This window comes from Aulonocara stuartgranti (assembly GCF_965226115.1).
Source record: "Aulonocara stuartgranti genome assembly, chromosome: 20".
NCBI lineage: Eukaryota > Metazoa > Chordata > Actinopteri > Cichliformes > Cichlidae > Aulonocara > Aulonocara stuartgranti.
Genome location: NC_138956.1, coordinates 11266825 through 11290502, shown reverse-complemented (window position 1 = coordinate 11290502; position 23678 = coordinate 11266825). Strand labels below are relative to the sequence as shown.

Here is a 23678-nt window from a genome sequence, read left to right as displayed (position 1 = left end):
AGTGAGGAACACTGAATATTTCAGGGGTGATATTTGGACACACACACACACAGTCTGGATGTTAGGTGGGCTATAGCAACAGAGATGGAATATCCTCTGTTAACTTTTATTACAGTTCTTCTTTAAATGGGTTAAATTTTGATTTGAGTTTTTTCTTTTCATTTCAGTCTAGTTCCAGTTAGTTTCCAGAATAGGTCTGTATGTTTCAGTTCAGTTTTTATTCAGAAGAAATGTGATCAGAAGCACGACGTAGGCTATTCAGATAAGGTGTGACAACACAAACAACACTTTGGTTTATTGAGAATTATGATGTTATTTGATTGTGAGTTTCCATTAACACAGTCTCATCAGGCTGATTTGGAGAGGAAATGTCTTAGGTTCTAGGAATCCTTTGGTTTTCATTTTCCGATAGCTAGTTCTGTTTTTTTTGTTTGTTTGTTTGTTTTTGTTTTTAAATCGTTTTTTGGTAACTTCACCTCATCATATTTGTCACTTATAGAAGGAGCCTGTGAGGTACATCTGGCACTATCAGTACCTGAGCTGGCCAGACCACGGAGTGCCCAACGAGCCTGGAGGCGTCCTCTGGTTCCTAGAGGAGGTCAACCGCACCCAGAGCACCATTCCACACACTGGGCCAATTGTCGTCCACTGCAGGTATGACAAGGAAGAAAATGGACTATTTTATTATAGGATGCTCATGCAACTTCACTAATTCTGGGTTGGGATTATAAAAAAACAACAACAAAGAGATCGGTTTCTCTCACTGACAATAACAGTTATGTTCTTCTGCATACACATACATAAAGCACTTTGTTAGAAGCATCTGCTGTTGTGGTTGTTTTTTTTTTTGTTGGTTTTTTTTATATGCAGGCATCCCATCAGCCAGTGATGTACTGAAAGATGAAAGTCTGTTGATATCAAAATGGTGCGACTGGCATCTCAGTGACTTGTCTGTGATAGCACTGTCGGTACTGGGCAACTGGTTTGACTACTTTTGAAAGTGCTGAACTCCTGGTGGTTTCTACAGTTTACTCAGAGTGGCTATAAAAATATTGATGACTGCTCCTTACAACTGGAAAGTGTCCCAGAATCAGAAACCTTTAGTTCAGCATCAGGTTTAATTCCTTGTAACCAGGAACTGAAATCTGAGACTTAACAAAAAAAAACCCCAGCTTGTTTGATGAATATCCATTTGGAGTTGTGGCCAAATTTTGACATTAATACCAAGAACCTGGGAACCCTACCTGCTGGTTAAAGTCTGCACTTGGTATAGTGGCATATACACTTTTGGCCTCTTAATGTGAGTTGGTCATAGTTTAAATATAGTTTCATAGTTGAAACTAAAGCTGGCTGTGTTTGTGTTTACATATTTATTTATTGTTTCCTTTTACAAGTTTCATTTTACTTTCATAGTCACAAAGAGTTAGTCACAAAGCAAGTTCAAAGTGGTTTTGTGAACATGAGGAAGAACATTGGACTTCAGCAGTCTGTCCAGCCACCAGATCAGCAGAATCCCTTTGAAATGAGCTAAAAGTGCAAATCTACACAATGTATGTCAATCAGGCTGGCCCCAGCTGAAAATGCTCCTGTGGTTGTAAGGGTTAATCGTAAGCACCTAAATTTCACCAACTGAATTTGTTTAATTTTTTTTTTTTTTTCCAGTTGGCCACTTGGGTGTGCTATGATTAAGGTTTATAATCTGGAGTTAAGAACGCCAGTTTGGTTAACAACTTGTCAGTTTTAATTTTCATTTTAATTCGGCCGATATAGTGTGACCACAATGTGGTCGGCCACAATCAATGTCGACCTCCGATTAAGTCCCAAGCTCGGTGTTCGTTCAGAAATGAAGGTTTAAACACACACACTCTTAATCTCGCTGAATATAACTAAATATAATAGGTAATTTTGAGGGCCTAACTATTAAAAGTCTGTAGAGAACAGGCAGCTGTTTGATCTGTTTTTAATGGATATATCAAAACAAGCAACACACACATTGTTGCGATAAATGCAATGTCTTGAAAAAAAAAAATCCCAAATTAATTAACATAAAAAACATTTTTTTTTTAAAATTCAGACGTACAGTTTTGTCTATTGCGTTTGCAGACATGTTGATACCAAATGTTTTAAACAGTTTTTTTTAGTGTGGTATTCTTTCTCTTAACACACCCATCCAAACATGTACTGTAAACACAAGGACAACACTGACCTGACTCTTAAACACAGCGGTCAGCTGGCTTCAGATAAATCCGCCTCTATAAACAGAGATGTGCTTATGCACAGTCTGTAAGCAAGGACCAAGATAGCAGAAGCCTTCTGGTTGTCTCAGCACTGTTTACCAGTCAAGTTTGAGCGGGGTTTGGTTTCATGCAGCTCAACAGTCCATATTCTGGTTTTGCAGTCAATTCAGCAGTTTGTCAGCACATTTTAAGCTTATCTGCATTTGTAAACAGTGGGCCTGATTTCTGCTGACTACTTTGAAAGCACCACAATTGTCCATTGCCTTCACGGTCTACATCAGCAGACATTAATGGTGGGATTGTTGATGAAAATTGTTGATTTTTTTTTTTCCCTTAAAGCAATAAATGGAAATAAAAACAAGTGAAACCTCAGCTTATACTTGTGTACTCAAATATTCTCATAACTGTTTTTCACCTGGATTCTGATGCTTTTCTTCAAGTATTGTAGCTACACATGGTTTTAACCTTAAACTTCTTCTTGTTAAAGTGCAGGCATCGGCAGAACTGGCACAATTATCGTCATTGACATCCTTATCGACATTATTAACCGCCAAGGTATGAGGCTCAGATATGAAACTTTCTGGATTGTGAATCCTTTACTTTTTAATAAAGATATATATCTTTGTGCTTCAGTTCTGCTAACATTTGGATCTGCGTGTTTTAGGTCTCGACTGCGACATCGATGTCCCAAAGACCATCCAGAGGGTACGGCAGCAGAGATCAGGCATGGTGCAAACAGAGGCTCAGTATAAGTTCATCTACATGGCTGTGCAGCAGTACATAGACACAGTGCAGAAGAGACTGGAGGAGGAGCAGGTAATTGGCTATATTAGTGTTTTTTACTGTATTAAAACATTAGATTTTTGACGGAGCAGTGAAGCCGTATAAAGTCCGTCAGTTACATTTTAAACGCTAGAGCTGAGAGGCAAATCATCAGCATGTCAGCTGGTTAGGCGTGTTTACCACTTGCTCTTTCACTGCTGAATGTGGTTACAGTTTGAGATTGAGTAATTTCAGTAGATGACAGATTAATTTATTTTTTGTCACTTTTCAGAGGAATAAGATGACAGAGAGGGAATATTCCAATATCAAATATCCCCAGATGACCAACTCGAGGTCCAAGCACAACATGACCTCCTCACGCTCTTCTTCTGTGTAAGTCCATCAGGCATACACGTGTTAAAAAAATGTCATCATAGGACTTAAACAGGGTTTGACAGTGGGTTCATTTTCACAGCGATTATTTTCTCTTTTAGGCTGACAAACGACGATTCATCAAGCGTATACGAGAACATAAACTTCAAAAGCCCTCAGACATCTTTCAGCAGTAATACCAGGAGGTAAAATCGGCGCCGTGGACCTCCTCTTCTGTCTGCCTCTCTGTAAGTGTCAATTTTTATTTCCATGTTTCTCAGAGATCCATCCTTTAAGCTAGGAAAAAAAAAGCCCAACATTGTTTGTTTCATTGTTTCCTTTTCCTTCTGCCTTAGTCAGTTTAGAAGACTACCACAAGCATTTCTGGTTTCACGTGCTGGATTCCATTAACAGTAAATGTAGCTTTGGGTGGAAAAAACAAAACTAACTTAAGCCTGACGTGTCAGAAAATGTTTCCCCTAAAATCAAAGCTCAAGGTGTTCTTCCGCTGATGGCGGAAAGTTCTGTTTCTTCCAGTGTTGAATTAATTTTCCATGTGTAAGCAGAAAGGTACTTTTCCTATATTTTTTTCAGTTTTAAATTATAGGTTAGCCAGGAGAAGCTGAGTTGGCTTTAAAGAATACCAGTGCTCCCTTCTTTTTTTTTTTTTTTTTCTTTTTTTTTTTTAAGAGCAACAAAAGACTGAATTTAATTTCAAATTATAATGAACCTCAGTTCTCACACTGTCATTCTTTTCTGTCATGGTGACTAATATAAGCACCAAGACAAGGAACCCAGCAGTGTTACAGGGAATGAATCATGACTTTGATTCTGGGGTCACAGGCACAAAACGTATTCTGAATACAGCATTGATTACAGTTGAATGTATTTAAAATGCATTAATTGAATGTGGCGTGTTGTTTCTGGAGGACTTCTGTCAGATATTTTTTAAAATGCATAACATAAAAGACTAACTACCATTCTCCTCAGCCTCTCTCCGTCTTTCTTGGCTCAAACTTTGATACAAATATGGAAAAGATTTCATTTTCATGGGTAGTTTCAAATTTTTAGCTGTGCATCAGTGTTTACGAGCGTGTGGTTGGAGGCGTATATGATTGTATGTAGAAAGTATTAAGTAAGTAATGGGTGCACTTAAACCTGCACCTATTGCTGCTTGATGTGCAGCACTCAACAGGGAATGTTGAAGAGCAGCATGATGGATCAATAAATTCCTAAATATCAAAATGTCCTGAGTGAAGTTATAAAAATCTAATTAATAATAAATGAGTAAATAAGATCCCTGCCAGAAAGACTGAGGACATGTTTGTGTAACTTCAGTGATGCTTGAGAACAGCGTCATTATATTTATTTTATAATTTCGATCTGATTCGAGCATCAAGTCATGAAATGTAAAATCCAAACCGTACTTGGTCTACATGTCTGTGTTTCTTTCACTTTCTCAGCTCCTGAAAATCCCTTGGGAGGGTGGGGGGGGCTCCACACTCGGTACACTCCACATCGCTGGATCTTGGCGTGGACCGAAAGTGGCGGGCTGATGTGTCTGCTGCCACCGTCCTGCTGGACTTCTGTCTGTCCGGACTTCTGTGGAGTCCACAGCATAGTGCTCTTACTCAGGCCCCCCACTTCCACTTGCCCTTTTTCTTCCCTCCTGTGCTAATGCTTCTCCCTTTCTTAACCAGCACAAGTGCCTTGTCACAGGATGTGTCTGTAATCTAGCCAACCCAAACCCACTGTTACTCTGCAAGTCTACATGAGGGCGAAAAACAGTTTTCTCTTAGGGTGACAGATATTAAATGTGGAGCCCGGCCTGGCCTCAAGTGAACGTAGCTGTGTGGGACTAAGGGAAGAGGTCAAAACTAAGCCGTTTGTCCGCACGCTGCCCCGACTCACTCGGTTATCTCTTTCTCAGTCTTGGCTGCTTGTCGTCTAAATTGGATTCTAAGACCGTTTTTGCTGTGTTCTGTCTGTCCAGCTGTGGTGGTTATTAATGTGGCCGCTGAGTGATGGCAAGGGCAGTTGCATAACCTGCTTCATGACCCCAGTCACAAGACGGGCAAGCAAGTCCCCTCCCTCCTTTGAATCTTTAATGAAGTTGTCTTTTTAAGTTGTGAAAGTGAATAAATTTTATTTAGATATGACTGATTATCAAAGTTTTGTATTGTGAAGGAGTTATATATATATAATCTCACTAGCTGCAAATGCAATCCACTGTTCTTTGACAATTTTGGAGGTGATTTGTTTTCGCTGTCGGGACAAAACCCGTCTGCCCCGACTGTCTATGAACGTGAACATGACCTCCAGTTAAAGAACAGTCATTCATGAAAACTAGGGCTGTTCTGTCCATGAAGTCATTTTTTTTTTCTTTTACTGATGTTGGTATAATGGTTATGTTTTGATGTTTATTTAAATATATATTTATAAAGATGCGCTGTGGTGTAAGAAATCATTCTTAGATATTTGAAGTCCATATTTGACAGAAAACTGGGTGGAAAGGATTCCTGAATGGACGGTCGGAGTCGTGCTCAGCCGACCGCCGTCTCGCAGCTTAGTTTGACTGGTCGTCCTTGTTAATCAGCGGGTCTGATGCTGTTCAACATCTGTCAGGGGGTAGATTGTCACAAGGAGACAAGGGAAAGGGGGGCGATTACAGTGAGGCAGATGGCCATCTGGCCCACTGTAATCACCCCGAGATTGAAGAATAGATTTGTCTCCAAAAAGTAATTTAGAAGATGGCCGTAATCCAGGCTTGATGATAGCAGAGAGAGTAAGCTGACGTCACTGATGTGATAAGGAAGACAGCAGTGCCGCTGTGCAGCAGCTTGTTGGCTACTTTTAGCCTCAAGAAGCAGCACCAAAATATCCTGTGCAAATAGAAGCGTAGAAATGTTGGAAGTCTGTCCTAGATGGTTTAAACCGTAGTCACTCAATGTCCTGAAAACCCCCCTTTTTTTTTTTTCTTTTCTTTTTTTTATATAAAAACCCCCCAACAAACTACTGAATGTCTGACCGGTGGAACGTACCCTTGGTAATATGTTCAGTCCACTTTTTTCCTATTCAAGCATCAAAATAAAAGCGTGACTGCGTGGCACTCGTTCACACCGTTCGTCTTTACAGCTGGACTCCCGCAGGTGCAGCTTGTGATTTAATGTTATTTTTGAAATGAACACAATTTATGATGCAGCCAAGCACAATCAAGTTCTTCTTTCTTTAAATGGTTGACTCTTATGTGAATAAAAGCTCTGTTTTACATGAATGTCGGTGAAGGCCCACAGGACGTCTGTGGGTGAAGAAAATGCTGCACCACTTGTTCGTCCCTTGAATTCGAGCACTGATGGCGTGTGAATCCTCCTGTTTTTGTTTTTCTCTTCATGAACTGTGATTTATGTCCAATGAATGAGACTTGTTGGTTTGTTTTCTTCGTCCTGCGCTGGGATAATTTTTTTCTTTCTTTCTTGTATTTTTCTTCTGCCTCTATTGGTCAGATTGTGTTTATGATTTGGTGAAACATCAGTACTTGAAAGTGTGAAACTGCTGAACCTCAGGCTGTGTGGATGTTCGTCAGCTTTTTTGTTTTTTTTTTGTAGTGCACTAAATTTTTGCCATCAGTGTTTATCTTTTGTTTTTTGTTTCAGATTGTATAGTTTTTGATTTTTATTTGTTCTTGCTTTTTTTGTACCTTGACTTTTTTGTAAATCTGTAATTTTACCAATGATAAAATTCAGGCTCTGAGTTGTACCAGCGCACACAGAGCTTTGCAGAAGTAATGTGGTATTTTCACTCTGCTCGTCATCTTACACTTACTTGAACATGAGTTCAATGTGTGTGCATTTCGGAGGTTTTTTGTTTGTTTGTTTGTTTTGTTAGTTTTTGTTTTTTCATCCCCCTGTTCCTCTGATTGCAGTAAACCCGAAATGAGTAGTGTCGTTCAGTGGAAGCTTTTCCCTTTTGCTCTTTTTCTTGCACTGGCTCCACCCAGACGCCTTGTTTTTTGCTGTATAGACTACAACGGCTGACACGATGATCTGTCAGAGCAACAAAATGATTTATCATAGTTTAATAAAAATCTATGATGGCACTATATAAGGTTAAATGTTTTCATTTGATTTTATGTTCTTTTAGTTTGTTACTTCAAAGGAGAGAGAATCTTTCATTCTACAGTCATGTCATATCGGTACGTTTCATAAAAATAATCGGGTCTTTACCAAGGTCTTCATATCATTTAAATACAGTCTCAGGTGTGAGTGTGTGAGTGTGTGAGACTCATTACAGCTGCTTAATTATTTACAAAAATAAGCCAAAGTGCAGCAGTGTGTGGAAAAACTAAGGACTTGCTGCTTTCAAAGAAGTGAAGAGGGTAATGTAGCAGCTAGGTGCTGCTAATCAAAGGCATTTGATTTACTGATTATCCAGAAATGTGAGCATCTCTGCATAAAGGAAAGAAGCAACTGCTGTTGGGAAGGAATATGTAGCTACTTCCAAAAACTCAAACTTCCAACGTTCCAGACTGGGATTATTTATAAGTGGAAAAAACATTTGGGGCAGGTGCCAGTCTGTCTTGGAGTGGACGTTTGAGCAAATTCAGACTGAGGTCAAACCATGCAGTTCTAAGAGAAACCACGACCAAAGACATGAGCGCTACGTTTCAGGCCTGAGTTGATGTTAAAGTTTATGATAGCACAAAACTTTGGAACTATGAAAAAGTTGCTGGGAGAAGGCCTCCTTTCTCCTGTGCACAGTACAGTAGTTTAGGTTTGCAAAGCTGGATCTTAGCAAACCACAAGACTTCAGGAACAGGACATATGAGACCAAAGTGAAGATGTTTAATGCACAGTGCTATGTTTAACAAAAACACAGCCCATGAGCACAAACACCTCACACCAGCTGTCAACCATGGTGGTGGAGAGGTGATAATCTGGGTTTTGCAACCACAGGACTTTGGCTCCTTGCAGTCTTTGAGTCAACTATGAATTTCTCTGTATACCAAAGTATTCAAGTCAAATATGACGCCATCTGTCTGACAGCTAAAGCTTTGCTCAAACTGGGTCATGCAAAAGGAGAATGATCCCACTGTAGCAAATCTGCTACAGACTGTCTGAAAAAGAAAAGAATCATCGTGCTACAATTACCCGTCAGAGTTCAGACCTCATCTTTGGGTGGAACATTTATGCTGTACCTAAACGAATGCCCGCAAATCTCAATGAAGTGAAGCAATGTTGTAAAGAAGAGAGTGGGCTAAAAATCCTCCACAGTGATGTGAGAGTTTGATAAAGTCTTACAGAAAATCATTACTTTAACTTTTATTGCTGCTAAAGGTGGTTCTACAAGCTACTGAATCATGGGCTGTGCTAATGACAAGCTCATACCTTTCTATGCTTAGTCACTCCATTTGTCATTTCATTTGGTAAAAGCTTTACAGCACAGTACTGATCACCAACCTGCTCGTACTAAAAGCAAGGCAGGAAAGACTGAAAAAACACCAGTGTTTCATGGTTGAAGTGGCTTAAAGAAAATATGCTTTAGAACTCCAGAGCAAATAAAACAGGCGATGAGTGTGAAATTAGTGCTTTCCTAGCTGAATTTCAACAAGCTAGTTTTCTTTTGCTGCCTGTCACAAGAAAATTGGCCGTTCAAATCTGCTTTATTGGAGGCAGGCATTTCTAAAAGGCTTCTTTATAGGAAATGATCAATTTAAATGTAGAGAAGTTTATTTCCAACTAACAAGAACTTATTAAGAAGTATTTATTTTGACTTCCTTTTTCTATTTAGGGGAAACTGCTTCGAGGCCGTGATTCAGCACCTTTCTCTTTCGCCTGGATTTATTGTTTAACCACATTTACCGGCAGCTTCAGCTGGTACTTGAGGAAATTCTCCTTTTATGGCTTCCTCTAAATGAAGCTCGAATCAACATAATGCTCTTATCATCCATATGCCACGTGTGAGCTCTGGAAAGCCCCCACAACCTAACTTTTTCCGTCATGTCACACAGAATCCAGGAAGAAATAAAGACGGCTTCCTGTCCAGACAAAGGAGGAGCTGGCTTTTATGGTGACGGTTTAATGGTTACATAGGGCATGGTTTGTTTTTTAACTTGATAATGAGATTATGCTTTGTTTTAATTAGCATAAAAGGGTGTGAGTAGCTTTGTGTCTGTTTGAGGCTTTAGAAACTTAATTTGTGATTCAACTTTGTTCAAATGATTTATTTTCCAGAATCATAATCTGAGTTTTTGTTTGTTTTTTTTATTTAAAGTTTGTAGAAAAGGTCTTAAGAAAACACACTTTACACATAGTTTTTCATTGACATACTGGGAACACTTCTTCGTGCTGCCAGACGGACATTTGCAAAGCAAAGTTCAACTTTCATGTGCCAGTGTCTCTGAGCTTTCCTGGTTGTGTACAAGTAGACACAATAAATTAACCCAGCTGCGCTCCAGTCCATTGAGCCTGCTAGAAAGCAAAAATCATGTCTAATTTCAAAATACAAGTGCAGATTAAAGTGCTGAGATTCTTCATCTTCTCTGTGCCGCTAAACAAACACAGATGAAGCTGGTCTCGCTTCACTGTGTGGTGTTATTTGTAAATCAGTCGTGTCCACAGACTGTAAAAGATGGACATAGCTGCTGGTTCATGGTCTACCATTGAAGCCTTTAGTTTTATTTTTTATTGTTTTAAATATACATAATGAGTGGCTGTGATATGACAAGACCCACCCACTTTAGAAAAATGAGGTAATAAATCAGGTGAGAAGTACGTAGTTCTCCCTGCTGGCTAAGGCGCATCCATGTTGGCTTCACTTTACAGACTGAAGCTAGTCCATCCTTTATCTACAGTTTATGGTTGTCTGTGTGAACAAGAAATTTCATCTCATTATAACGTAAAAAAAACAAAACAAGCTATGTCAAGAATTCTTTTGCCCTATAACACCATAATAACATGTCACTGGTGAAAATGGCTGCAGTCAGTGTTACTTTACGGGCTGTTTGCCTGCTTGCAGTTTTTTAAACCGCCACCGGGAGGCACTGAAGTCAAATGTCTAAAAAAGTTTGCACATAGACGCTTTAAGCTTTGCGGCTCTTTTTCAAATTGAAAATGTGAGGAGCTGTTTCTGTGTAGCAATAATAAAATACACTTTTAAGACAATTTGGAAATAATAATAATAATAATAATTAAAATGTCACACAACAGTACAAATGTATCATTCACAATATTCTAAGCATTTACAAGTGAAGTCCAGGTAGTTTCAATGTTTATCCCACCAGTTTCTTGAACATGGCACTGGTGATGTTGGGGTTGGGGGTGGTACTGATGGTCGTGTGGGTGCTTTCGCTGAAGCAGCGCATATTCCCGGTGCTGAACACGCACTGCAGAGGCCACAAAACGACCACAATAAGCAGCACAAGGAGCAGAATGAAGAGGATCATCTTCTTGCAGTCAGCCACTCTGTCCACCATAGTGAGATGGCGCTGTGGAAGCTCGGGAGCAGTGTCCATCTTGGAGGACCCAATGTCAATGCAGACGCAGAAGGCCGTAGGACTTTCAGGGTCCCCTGAGCTATTATGATTCTGCCTGCTCTTGTAGCACAGCCTCTCCCCCTCCAGCCACACCGGCTCCTCCTGCTGCTGGTGGCTGGGCAGCTCGCAGAGGACCTCGCGGCTGGTGGCTAGGGCTGGGGGTCCTTCCTTTGGCAAAATAGTGGCCTGCCGGCAGATGGGGCAACGGATGTCTAAGGTGGGGTTTTTGTTGTTGTGGTTGGACAGCGCATTGAGGCGGGAAAGGCACTCCAGGCAGAAGGTGTGGGTGCACTGCAGCTGCTTGGGTGTTTTGAAGACATTGTCGTAGGTGTTGTAGCAGATGGAGCACTCGGGCTGGTTTGCCACTGACACCTTCTTTTGCAGCTCTCCAGCGTCTTCCTGGGAGGGTATCGTCACGTGCCAAACCTGCTGGGTATCTTCCATCTTTAGAGGTCTTTGACGTCCTTTGTCAACTCTCCTTTTGGGCTCTCAGGCTGTTGCCTTGGTCTGTCCTGAAGTCCCTGCTGGAGTGAAATGCACAGATTAGTATTCAGAGTTCTTAAAAATGCTGTAGAAATTGCAACAGTTTACAGTCATGCCTAGCCAAGGCAGGATTTATCCAGTCATACTGGATAAATCCTTAGTGTTCTTAGCCTCACTGGTACACTGATAATATTACAAAGTTTAAAGTTTTTATCCTGTCAAGGAGTATTTCGGGAACGATGCATAACGGGTCAAATATGCTGTGTGATAAGGCAGCATGCACAAAGATATAAATCAGTTAAGTGACCACAAAATGAAAAGAAGCCCTCCAGCCCCTACACAGTGTGGGCAGTGCTGCAGGTACAGCGCCAGTCATGACAACATTTTGATCAGGCCTCAAAAAAGAAAAGCCAAAGACCTTTAGTTCTGCTATAAATCATAGAACTTATTAACGGCTGCTGGATGCGCACTGTGTAGTTTAGTGTTGTAATGTAGAGGGAGTGAATGAGTCAGTCTTCAGTAAGCAATGAAAGCCAAGGATTGTTATTTGTTGAACGCTGTTTGTTGAACATCCTGGTCAACACCTACGGGGTTATCAGATTTTCACGCTGGGTGAATGTCTTCATTGTGGAAATGTAAAGCGTGAGGACTCGTGTTGAGAGTCACCCTGATTGTTTTGGGAATCCATTCCTGTTCTGGGGTCTCTACAAGACTGTTCAGTGTATTATACAGCATCTCTCATCAGCTGCAGTGAATATTAAAAGAATCTACATTATCTAACCAGTTTTGATATAATTGTTTAAAACTGGTGGGAATAAAGCGGCTTCACTGAAGGCTGGAGAGCCTCCACACAGAGAGCCTTCTTTTGGTTTGTACTTCCTCTTAAAAAACGTCCTGTCATCACAGCTCACATGCACCACGCTGAGCTTATCTTGGTTGGCTTTTACGACAGATACTGTCTCCTTCAAGTTTTAACTTCGTCACCTTTTTTTACATCACGTCTAACTGCCTGCTGAATAGTGACTCATAGAATTTGTTTGGATCCTTTACCTGTCTTTTTTTGTATTTTTGTGTTTTATCTTGTACTTTCTTTTATATTTTATTAAAACATCTGATGAACACCCTCTAAAACAGCCGAATGGATTATTTCTTTACTCTTCTGGAAATATTAACCGATTCATTGATGTGTGAAAAATGGGAGAGTCTCAAAATGAATCCACAATAAAAGTCCCTATTCCATTCAAACTCAAAGCTTTATATATCTTCCTAGGAAAGAACCCTAATGTTGTAGTTTTGGTATTAAAAGTCAGTCATTTTGAGGGTTTCTGTGTGTTTGTGGATTAGGGATGAACGATGTCAGCACAGGTGTTCTCCTCTCTGTGCCCCGAGGGCCGGTCTTGTCCCAGTTCTCCCATCTACACAAAGTCCCTGCTTGTTCTCCACCTAATCATTCCATCTGCCCTTCACATTCCTGCACAGGGAGCTCTCTCCCTCCACATGTCTGCTGAATGCTTCAGTAGGATGAGGACAGATTTCTCGGTATAATTACACCCGTCTTATCAGTTTAAAGACTCCTTTAACCGCGGATTCTGAATCAATTACACTCTCTTTCAAATTGCGGTTTAGTTGTCGGGCGTGCCCCTTTACTGGACGCCCGTGGCACTGCAGTACGAGGTAGAAGACCTCCAGATAACACTCCCAGTGACTAGTGTCTGATGCAGCACACTGAAAATTCAGTTCATTTCAATATTACCAACGCTGATTAACCACAAAATGACACTTACGCAAAACAAGCAAACGTTGAACATTGTAAGGATTTAGCAAATATTTAAACACCTACTTAAAGGTTCATATGTGGCTAATTATTGTATTTCATGTGTTTTAAAGGCACACTGAGCCAGGTCAAGGTCTTACGAAAAGAGGAAAAGTCGTTTGATGATCCCACGCAAGCTCCCTGCATCTACAGTAATAAAGTAGCTAAATTTAAACTGATTGGCTGGATGTGACATCTCCTGCTCTGTTTCCATGTCTGTTAATCTGGTAACAAACTTGTTAAACTTTTACAGGTTTCAGTCTGGTGGCTGGTCAGAAGGAATGCACTGAGGACACTTCACAGATTATAGTCTGACTCTCTGACCTTACAAATTTACTTCATTTAGAAAGAAACATCTGCTCACAGGGACATTGTGTTTGTTTGGTTGTTCTTGTTCTTGTTTTGGTAGTTGAATCTGTGGGATTGCTTCTGGAAATTTCCTGTAAATATTCTACTGTTAATGTGTAAAGATTGTAATACTTCAGAGTTTATCATTAGCCCCTGTGGGCTCTGTTTAAGTATTAGTAGACTAGAGATATCAACCGCTGTGAGTCCATTTCACTTGTTTTGGTGCAAAAGAAAGTGACAGCAGGTGCACTGCAGAGAGAACAACACAACCTCCCCCCTAACAAAAGGAAAGGTTTTGCACTTGGCGTCCACAGACCATTTCTTTCTCCTTTGCTCTCTTGATTTTTAAAAAATTACAGCTACAAACTGTTACACGCCCTCATTCAGAGGAAAAGCTATAAAAAACCCCTGATATTGTTCATCAGGTCAAATATTAACTCAAACTCAGTCGTTGCTCAACCCTTAACACTTCAAAACACCACTAAATCTCTTTATTGTCTTTGCGCAGTGCTTTGCTTTGACCTTCCCTTTGCAATCACACATTGCTGACCAGGTGCACATGTTTTTTTCTCCTCACCCATCCCACTGACACAATTCTTTTACAACTTATTTGTGTATTACTATCCCATCCCCCTCCCACCCACCCACCTCGCTTCTTTGTGTCAGGCTCAACTGCCATCTCTAGTGTCGCACTACCTGTTCTCCATTTGAAAGGTAAATGTAACTCGACCTGCCGACAGTTTGAACTAGGGGCGGCTCGAGACGGTTTAACTGATCGTGAGATTAGGTCGAGGCAAAAACAGATCTGTTCAGCAGGTAGCATGTGTACGCGCAAAGGACAATGCAGGAAGCAGTAGTGCAGACATCTGATAAACTGAATACACAGATAGCCACTGGTGAAATGTGGCTGCTGCAGCAGGAGATCATGAACATGTGTTGTGACGGTACCACTCTTTGCATCTCAGCAGTATGGAGATGAGATAAAACAGCCTCATTTGTCAAAGACAGCCTGGAGTGTGATTTTGTTCAATTTAACGGGTAATAAGTAATAATAAATAATCAAATATGGGTGCAAACACTAAAGTGCAGCATTTAAAGCCTTTTAGTTTAACATCAGTGAGCTACAAACTGTTTAAAAAATTGCCTCAAAACAGCATGAAGAACAAAAGTTCAGTTTACCTGTTAGATGATTAAGATGTGCTCCTGTCTTGATCGCGGTTGGGCCGAGCTCAGCTCACTCCCTCAGAACTTGGCAAAGCATTTTTCTCTGTCAAATTCAACTGACTTCCAAATTCACACCAGGGAGTTTGGGGTGTTAATTGTGCCTCTGCTCAGGTTGAGGTCCTCCTCCGTGGTGTTTGTTCGAGTGGGTGCGTGTTCAGAGGCTGAGTAATGGCTCGCTGTGTGAGAGTCAGCTCTGAGTTGTCCCTCCTCAGTGTCACCTGTCAGGCTCTGTCAGCTCCCCTTTTTAGCCCTCTATGTAAATGGCCTCAACAGAGTTTTGGCCTTGAGGCGGGGAGGGAGGAGGAGGAAGGGGAGGAGGAAGACGCCTCACAACTTCAAGGAGAGTAGTACACATTACTGGCCTGTCTTTTTATGTTCTTTCATGCCTCTTTCTGCCTGTGCTCACTGTCTCTCCACACATAAAACAAACACCTATAACCTACAGCACACTAATCACACTCAATCTGATATATTATTGACGTGACTGCAACATTCATTTTCTTGTCAACAGCACTCAAATCTGTGCCCTTAAAACAAAAACCTTTAGGATTGACTTTTTCAGAGAATAAATAAATGCAAACAGACTGAAACTGCCTTTTTTTTTTTTTTTTTTTTTTTTTTTTAACACAACCAGTGTGCTTAAGATACACAATACATATACATGTCTCATTTCCATGTAGCCACTGATAAGGCGACAGGTGGTGATAGAGGAATATCTTCCTGCCAGAGCACCGCTGCATATGCGAACAGGCTCTCGCTCCACTTGCAGTGCTGCTGGTCAACATTACAAGCCGTTATAATTCAGCCTGATACATTTTCCAAAACTTTCCGAGCTACACTTCATTAAGAAAAGAAAACAAAAATGACATCATGTTTGATCTCAGAGGGCGAGATCGCCATTAAGGAGGTCAGAGCTCAGAGATTAGAAAGACTTCTCTTCAAATCTGTATTTGAAAGACTGTCAGGATATTCAATCAGCACCTCTAACAGGATATAAACACAAAAGTAACAACGGCATCCACCGTGAAGAGGCTACTGCTCATTTATATGACTTGAAGGATGTGTGTTGGGTGTTTTATTTGATTACTCATTACATCTTATGGAAATGACTAATGGCTGTTGGCCATTAGCAATAATATGTCTCTGCAATAACAGCTTCCTAACTGACTCAGTTATTTAGTAACCCAAGCACAAATACTGCTCTATCGTATCAGCAAAGTCATTTCTTTGGCACTAAGCAGAGCGGCCTTTGACGAAGGAGAAGGTGTACAATCAGATGTTTTCTTTGTTGTTTTTGTTTAATTCCCTTTCCTGGAATCCATGTATTGGGCCAAATAATAAACATGCCAAAGATTTAGTGAGAGTGTAATTCTATAGTGAATGATGTTGCACGATAGATGGCAGGGAAATGATACACGTGAGAAGGGAATGTGTTTGTGCAGACAGGCCATAAAATGACACAATGTTGACTGTCTGTCCTCTTGAACTGACAGTTACTCAAACAATGAATATGATAGTCTCAACCTCTATGGCCATGCCTCCAAGGTCAGAATCTCCTGCTGTTTCATTTTAGTAGGAATATGTGCACAGTGTTGGCGGTAAGTGACATGATTATTTTTAATTAACACTGAGGATTCTCAGATGTGCCTCCTACTGGATTTGTAAATGTTCGCATCTACAGCTTGCATGAATTTCGTTTTCCACTTTCCTGTCGAGAAATTTCCATGAATCTCTGTCCTTCATCTAGTTCAGAAAGCAGCACATAGGCGTCTTAATGTTTTACCAGACTGCATGACGTCACTCCAGTCCCCAGCGTTTGTCTCCAGTGGCTCCCTGTGCATTTCTTTAAGTTCGATTACTTATAAAGAAACAAACTGTCCCTAATGTTTATGGTAGTTTTGTTTTAATGGAGAGAGACAGACTCTCAACCAAATATCCAGAAAAGTAAAACAAACAAAACAAAAAGTACTTGATCCCCTGTATCCCACTGATTGGCTCTGTGCCCATCTGATCCACGCATAAAAAAACACTTGTCCACAGAAACAATTTCTCCCAGGCCAAAGATCTGTCAAAGGACATAAGCAGCAAGCTTGTAGACCTCCACAAGGCTGGAGTGGGAGTGGACTGTAAAGCTCGTTTCAAGGACCTGCAAATGATTCTGAGAAGGCTGGAAGAAAGTCCTTTGGTCAGCACAAGGTTAAAAAAAAGGGGTTTTCTGGCATCATCTCGACCATCCCCACAGTCAAGCATGGAGGTGGCAACATTTTATTTGGGGGCTGTTTTTCTGCTAAGGTTACAGGACAGCTACACAGCATTGAGGGGTTAACGGACGTTGTCATGTATTGTAAAATCTTGGACAAGAGCCACCTTTCCTCAATCAGAACACTGAAGCTGCCATGTCCAGCATATCAGTGACCCAAAACATTACACAAAGTTAAAGCCCTATAGAAAATCTGTGGAGCTGAAACTTCAGAGTTACCAAGTGCCACCAAAAAAACCTACATGATTTTGAGAGTTTCTGTAGAGATGAGTGGGGCAAAATCTCTCCTGGAATTTGTGCAAACCTGATGATCAGGCTCTCCCGAGGGTTTCTTAAGATAAGATAACCTTTATTAGTCCCACACGTGGGAAATTTGTTTTGTCACAGCAGGAAGTGGACAGTGCAAAAGTTATGAAGCAAAAATTAGAATACAATAAGAATAAATACAGTACACAGCTGTACAGAATAGAATAAAATAAAATACTATATACAGTAGAATAAAATAGAATAAAATATACAATAAGATAAAAATAGAATACAAATGCTATATACAACTGAGTAAAAATACAACGATGCCAGAAAAGATTATTGCACTTAGTGTTATTGCACATGTGTGGATGTGTGTGTTTGATCAGTTAAAGTCTTTATTATGGAGTCTGACAGCAGTGGGGAGGAAAGACCTGCGAAATCTCTCCGTCCCACACCGTGGGTGCCGCAGTCTCCCACTGAAGGAGCTGCTCAGTGCTGTCACAGTCTGCTGCATGGGGTGGGAGATGTTGTCCAACAGTGATGACAGCTTAGCCGCCATTCTCCTGTCACTCACCACCTCCACTGGGTCCAGAGGGCATCCTAGAACAAGAACTTCTCCAAGAACCAAGTCATGTTTACCTAATTTGCAGTTCTGATACTTTGACTGCAGTTTCTAGCATTTGGTGGAAGTGTAAGGATGAGTTGAACATTAAGTTGAGCAGGGTTAGTGGAATTTTACAATGAACTCAAGGACGTGAAGAAAGGTGACATTCAGCAGAGAGTCTTCTAGTAACAAGTTGCTCTAAATCTGACATTTAGTTGCAATGAAACAATGATTTTTTTTCTCTCTCTCTCTTCCCCCGTTTTGTTTCTCGTTACCCTCTCTTCCACAGCTCTGCAGGTAGCTCCAGTTCTGGAACTACCTGTTCCTGGTTTGCAGTTACTGGTCACACCAGCCTATCAAGTGCTTCTATTTGTTTTCTGTCTCTTTGCTCTTTTTCCAGCTCCTCACTTTCCCTTCATCCCAAACTGGTCGAAGTAGTTTGTTGCCCTTGCCGAATCTGGTTTTGCTGGTACAATACAGTTACAGCCACCACTAATTGTACATGATACTGAAGACACTGTAGGGATGGTGCAGTGGTTGGCGCCATCCTCCTCGTTGGCTGGGGCCTCTTTTTGTGCAATTCATACGTCATCTCCACAGATGTGGACGTGTGTGTCCTGTTAATTAGTGCTGGTCATAGATGTAAATGTGAGAGCGAATGGTTGACTGGTGACTTGGTGCACTGGGTTTCCCCAGATGACCCAGTTCAGTGACTGCTTTGGTAATCGATTACCTCAATGACTGCTAAAGACAGAGCCTCTATCACGTCTCAGCTTGTTCCCTGGATCACCTGACTCCAAGTAGCTTTAAAAAACAACTGCTAGGAAAAATAGGCTCACATTATTTTTCTAGCATGGACAGTGAGTTACTTGTGTGTTCGATAAAGACATATTAAGTACAACTGCTGTTAATATTTATTAGTTTACATGGTTTGCATTTGTCTGTGATTTTGATGAAGGTCAGACTTCACTTTATGAGTAACCCTCGGATAAATCCTTTTAAGTACGAGCCTCTGTTTGGCAAGGTCTGAAGGACTGTGAGTCATTGGATTCTGTTTGGATCTTGATGACCCATTCATCTGATTTTGCATCTTCTATTTGACTATGTTGATGCTTCAAGGACAGCCTGAGTCTTTTTTATCTAATTGGAGAGATAGTACATACTCATGTGGAAGAGAGAGTAGACACAGGAAGATTGTGAAAAACTCTCATTGGAAGGATACCTGCCGCAATACCTGCACTCATCTCTTTCACGCTTCGTATATGACACGATTATGGAGTTTGAGAACAAACGTATGTAACAATGATCAGTGAAAACCAAAATCATTAACGCTTTGAGGTCTGGATTTAAGTTAAAATAAAAACTGTATTCAAATTAAAATTTCATTAAATAAAAAATTAGGTTACAACTAATTAATGAAGCATTCCTGTTTTTAATTTTTCTTATCATTACAACAGGGGTAACATGATTATGCGGACAATTTAAATGACAATTTAAAGGTCCGTGTAATTTTGCTAACAGCACACGGCTTCTGGAGACTGAACTTAACAAAATTTGCCAAGAAGTGTTTTTGAAACTTTTGCCTTCTTTTTTCTTCTTGTCTTTACTGTCAACAAGTCGGATGACAGACCTGAGAGAAGGTCACTGCTGAAGTTAAACTTCCCACATCCAATAAAAATGTGAAGGGCAAACAGACCGGTTAAGTTTAAATTTGGGATAAAGGTGTTATATTTCCACTAATATGGATGTGTTAGAGATCTGGGACAAAGCTTTGACAGGTTAGGTTCAAAATTACTTCAAATCAAAGCAGGTAAACAAGAAAACAAATCATTTAAAAGGGTGTGTTTTACAGTTGACTGTAAACTTATTATTTATCTTTATGACTTCAAAACAGTCATAGAGAAGGAGTTTATCCTCTCCAGTTTTCCTTGTTGTCGTCACTGTTATCGAGAAAACGATGGCTCTAAGGAGGATGTTTACGACTTTCTCGGAGACTCAAATGAGCCGTATAAAAAGAGATCACGTGCTGATCAGATTTTCCATGGGGGATGGAAACTCTGTGCATAGCTTTCCAAAATAAAGAATAACTTCTGAACTGAGTTCAGTCAATATTTCTGTTTGGTGTGAAATTATAATTTTCCATCATACGCTGACCTTAACTGACAACATGCAGCATTAATGGACGTACTTATGCCGACACAGTATTATGCATTACTGCAGATGGGCCAAATGACTTTTGGAAAATGATATGTTGTACAAAATAAACACCTGCTCAGACACACACACATGCAATGAGAATACAAACTTGCATGCATCTTTACATTTTCCACAAAACTTATTTACAAAAAATTAACCAACAATGATGTCTTTTTTTTTCTGCGCACCACCAGGAACCTCTAGTAAGTATGTGTGTATTCTGGCAACATTAGCGTTCACTTTAAAGTGTCCGTTAATGTTGCCAGAAATCGTGGAAAAGATTGTGACAGCTCGTGTTGTTGCAAGGGATGAATTCAATTGATGGGTGGAAATTCACTTGGATTACTTGGAAGGAAAAAGAAAAGAAATGTACAATTATTTGTCAGTTAGAATCTGATGAGAAGGGTCGTCACAGAGCAGAATCACAGATGGATGTGGGAGAAACTGATTGAATTTCCAAGGTCTAGACATTAGTAGTATCTATTTGTGAACTTATCGAGATTTTGGAGGCGATGCACTGGGCAACTGAACTAAGGTGGAGATGGGGAGGCGGAGGACGATACTATTTAAAGACAGTGGTAGATCATGATGACTTTTAAGTCTAAGAGACTAAGAGATAAGAGAGATAAGATAAGATAGAACTTTATTAATCCCTCGGGTGGGTTCCTCTGGGAAATTCGATTTCCAAAAAAAGCACAGCAATGACCGAAGTTACAGTTACAGAATTGTTATATATATATACACACACACACACACACACACACACACACACACACACACACACACACACACACACACACACACACACATATAAATACAGAAACAAATATAAATAAAATATACAAAGGGGATAAATAGAATAAATAGGAATAAAAAATAAAAATACAAGTGAATTGCACATTTCAAGTATTGAGTCTATTGCACTGTTGACTATTTACAAAAAGTATTGCACAAGGTATTGTACAGTGAGGTGAAGAGGCACTACAGCTTAGTTGTTCCCCCCTCCTTTGTCCTCCTGTTTCCCCTCCCTCTCCCCTCCAGAGAGGAGTTAAACAGTTTGATGGCGTGTGGGACAAAGGAGTTTTTAAGTCTGTTAGGGGCTGATGGGCTGATGAGAATGTGGGTAGACAGAGTAGTGACACTAAAAATTTGAAAGAGCTGAATTCAAGTTACAGCAAAACAGAAGAGATGAGAAAACCAGGGCAGCGATAACACCTCATATTACCAACAGCATTGTAGCTAGAACACAAGAATTTAGATGTTTCTTATTAAACTTTGATAAAGTGAGTTTTGCTCATGAAAAGAATAAATAACCAGAGAGACTTTATATAAATGCAACAGAGTACTCTTTGTAGTCATACTTTTGAAAACAATTATGACATTTGATTTTTTCTTTTCTTTTTAAAAACTCCGTATGACCTTAGGAGAACTCCTAATTCTACTAATTCATAAGAATGCACTACCTCAAAGACATTTATTTACAGTCCCAACTGCAAAGTTGATCAAAAAGTAAAGTTTTAAGTCTAACCTTAAAAGAAGAGAGGGCATCTGTCTCCTGAACCCAAACTGGGAGCTGAAAGCTCTGCCTCCCATTCTACTTTTGGAACCTGTAGGAACCACAAGTAATGCCACAGTCTTAGAGCAAAGTGCTCTGTTTGGACGAGGACAGGTAGTCTTGTGATGCAATGAGGCTTGCTTATTAGGACTCTGTAATATGAAATATGAATGTGGGGTTGAGGCTGGATTATTGATGAGGCAAAATGGAAAACTTTCTTGAGACCACAGATCATCAGGCGGATGTATTCTAAAATGTGGGAACCACTAATATAAGCAAATATGATTAATGAATCTTCTTTTTTACAAAATCCTGAGACACTATCTTGGAAAAGATTTCTTGTCAGGATTTAGTTTTAAGAGCATTGAACTGAATGGTTTAAAGTGAAAAACAAAAATCCTTGCAGTATAATGTATTGTTTTGAACACAGTGCATTATATTGTACATTATAAGTGAAAACGACTCTTGCGAGTCCAAAAAAAGAAAAAAGTGGAAGGAATTCATTCAGATTCATTGTGGGTTTGGGGTCACCAGGGGCTCTCACAGTTTAATACAACCTCAGGAAACAGTGGGTGTACATAACAGTAGTGGAGCAGTAAAAGTAGCAACTGAATACAAGAAAGTAATCAAATATTGACTCCAGACTCAATGACAATGAGAAGCCTACACAAATAAAATTCTCATGGGGTTTGGGTACTGTCTTCTCTGTCTTGTATATCACAGTTTTCAGTCAACTTGCTGACCTCCTGAGGACGCACTGTACTTTGATATATATATATTGCCTAGATTTCATAGGGCCAAACCCCAGAAGGACAAATAACACGATTCACCAGCACCTGATTAAATGAAGTGACTCCAGGTGTGTTCACGTGTGCTGTCACTGACGTGTTCCCAGTGTGCTCGTTCATGCATCACAGTGTGAGTTTAGCTGTTTTAATATAAACTAGTAATACATGTATAAACTCCACTCTCAGTACATGTGGTGTAGCACTGTTATCAACAACTATTGCTGTGCCATGAGGTCTCATAGCGCTGTTGTAATAGTTGCACAAACAACATAAGCATATTATTAGTATTTGCATTTTAGCTTCATTGTTTGCATCCACTCCTCTATTTATGAACGAGGTGATTTCTATGAAAATGAACGAGTCACAGCTGCTGGTAAACAAAGTAAATATCTGGATTTCCATGAAAATCAAACAAGTTGCAGCTTCTCGTCTCGTCAAGGTCGAGAAACTTGCTAGAGTGTCACAATCAGGCCCAGATAAAGAGAGAATTCACGGGCAGTTTCGTCTGTGTGTGCATCCTGTGAGCACTTCAGAGGCAGCCTCTGAGGCACGGCTTTACAAAAAAACACATGAAAATGTAGAACATGGAATTTCAAACTTGTACTTCAGCAGCGCTTTCTTTGGGTAGACGTGAAATAATGACTACCTGCAGGTGATTAAAGACGTCTCAACGGGGAAATGGATGGAACGCTTTCCAAGTACCACAGTTAATTAATTTTACTTAATTGCTTTCAATCACTGTGAATATTCATCACCATGTCAGAGATGTGTATTGTCGAAGGTGTAGCATTAACATTAGTAGTAAATAGTAGCAATAATAGTGAACAAATTAGTAGACTGGTGGTGTTAAGACTTTAACACCACCAGTGGTGTTAGAAAAGTAGCTTTGGTGTTTGAACGAAGCATGACGTCATTGTCTCAAAAGTGCCTCGTAAGGGCTTCTCTTCATTGACTCCCCGTTAAATTCAGAATCAAATTTAAAATCCTTCTCCTCATATACAAGGTCTTGAATAATCAGGCCCCATCTTATCTTAAAGACCTCACAGTGGTAAGCTCCTAGGATTTTAAAAGTAGAATGGGAGAGAAAGCCTTCAGCTTTCAGGCACTTTTTCTGTGGAACCCAGTTTGGAGCTGGTTCACCTCTTTTCACTCTCCACGCGTTTATACACCACTATGCATTTAACCGTTATTTATTATTAATCTCTGTCTTTCTTCCACAGTGTCTGCCACCCCCCTCCGGTTCTCCCAGAGGTTTC

General features: G+C 40.2%; 2 protein-coding genes across 5 annotated transcripts in view; one reads left to right on the top strand and one right to left on the bottom strand.

Moving 5' to 3' along the window:
- Window positions 1-7467, top strand: part of ptpn11b (protein tyrosine phosphatase non-receptor type 11b) — a 36546-nt gene extending 29079 nt beyond the window's left edge. For all 3 annotated transcript variants that reach the window (XM_082520148.1, XM_082520147.1, XM_082520149.1), the window contains exons 11-16: window positions 500-654; window positions 2725-2792; window positions 2902-3053; window positions 3292-3392; window positions 3494-3619; window positions 4835-7467. In XM_082520148.1, coding sequence (XP_082376274.1) covers window positions 500-654; window positions 2725-2792; window positions 2902-3053; window positions 3292-3392; window positions 3494-3581 — 564 coding nt within the window. In that variant the 3' untranslated portion in view covers window positions 3582-3619; window positions 4835-7467. The remainder of the gene's footprint in view (window positions 1-499; window positions 655-2724; window positions 2793-2901; window positions 3054-3291; window positions 3393-3493; window positions 3620-4834) is intronic.
- Window positions 7468-9611: 2144 nt separating this feature from the next.
- rnf223 (ring finger protein 223) lies at window positions 9612-15035 on the bottom strand. Of its 2 annotated transcripts, none has more exons than XM_082520151.1 (2): window positions 14726-15035; window positions 9612-11423 (listed from the first exon to the last, which is right to left on the bottom strand). In XM_082520151.1, the coding sequence occupies exon 2, from the start codon at window positions 11344-11346 to the stop codon at window positions 10639-10641; it is 708 nt and encodes a 235-aa protein (XP_082376277.1). In that variant the 5' UTR covers window positions 11347-11423; window positions 14726-15035; the 3' UTR covers window positions 9612-10638. The 2 variants fall into 2 exon arrangements, with proteins under 2 accessions (XP_082376277.1, XP_082376276.1); XM_082520150.1 differs by having other exon boundaries at window positions 9612-11426; window positions 14726-15034.
- Between the last annotated feature and the right edge of the window lie 8643 nt (window positions 15036-23678).

Excerpts from the sequence above, each read along its gene's own strand:
- rnf223 (XM_082520151.1), bottom strand. The coding sequence starts at position 11,346 with ATGGAAGATACCCAGCAGGTTTGGCACGTGACGATACCCTCCCAGGAA.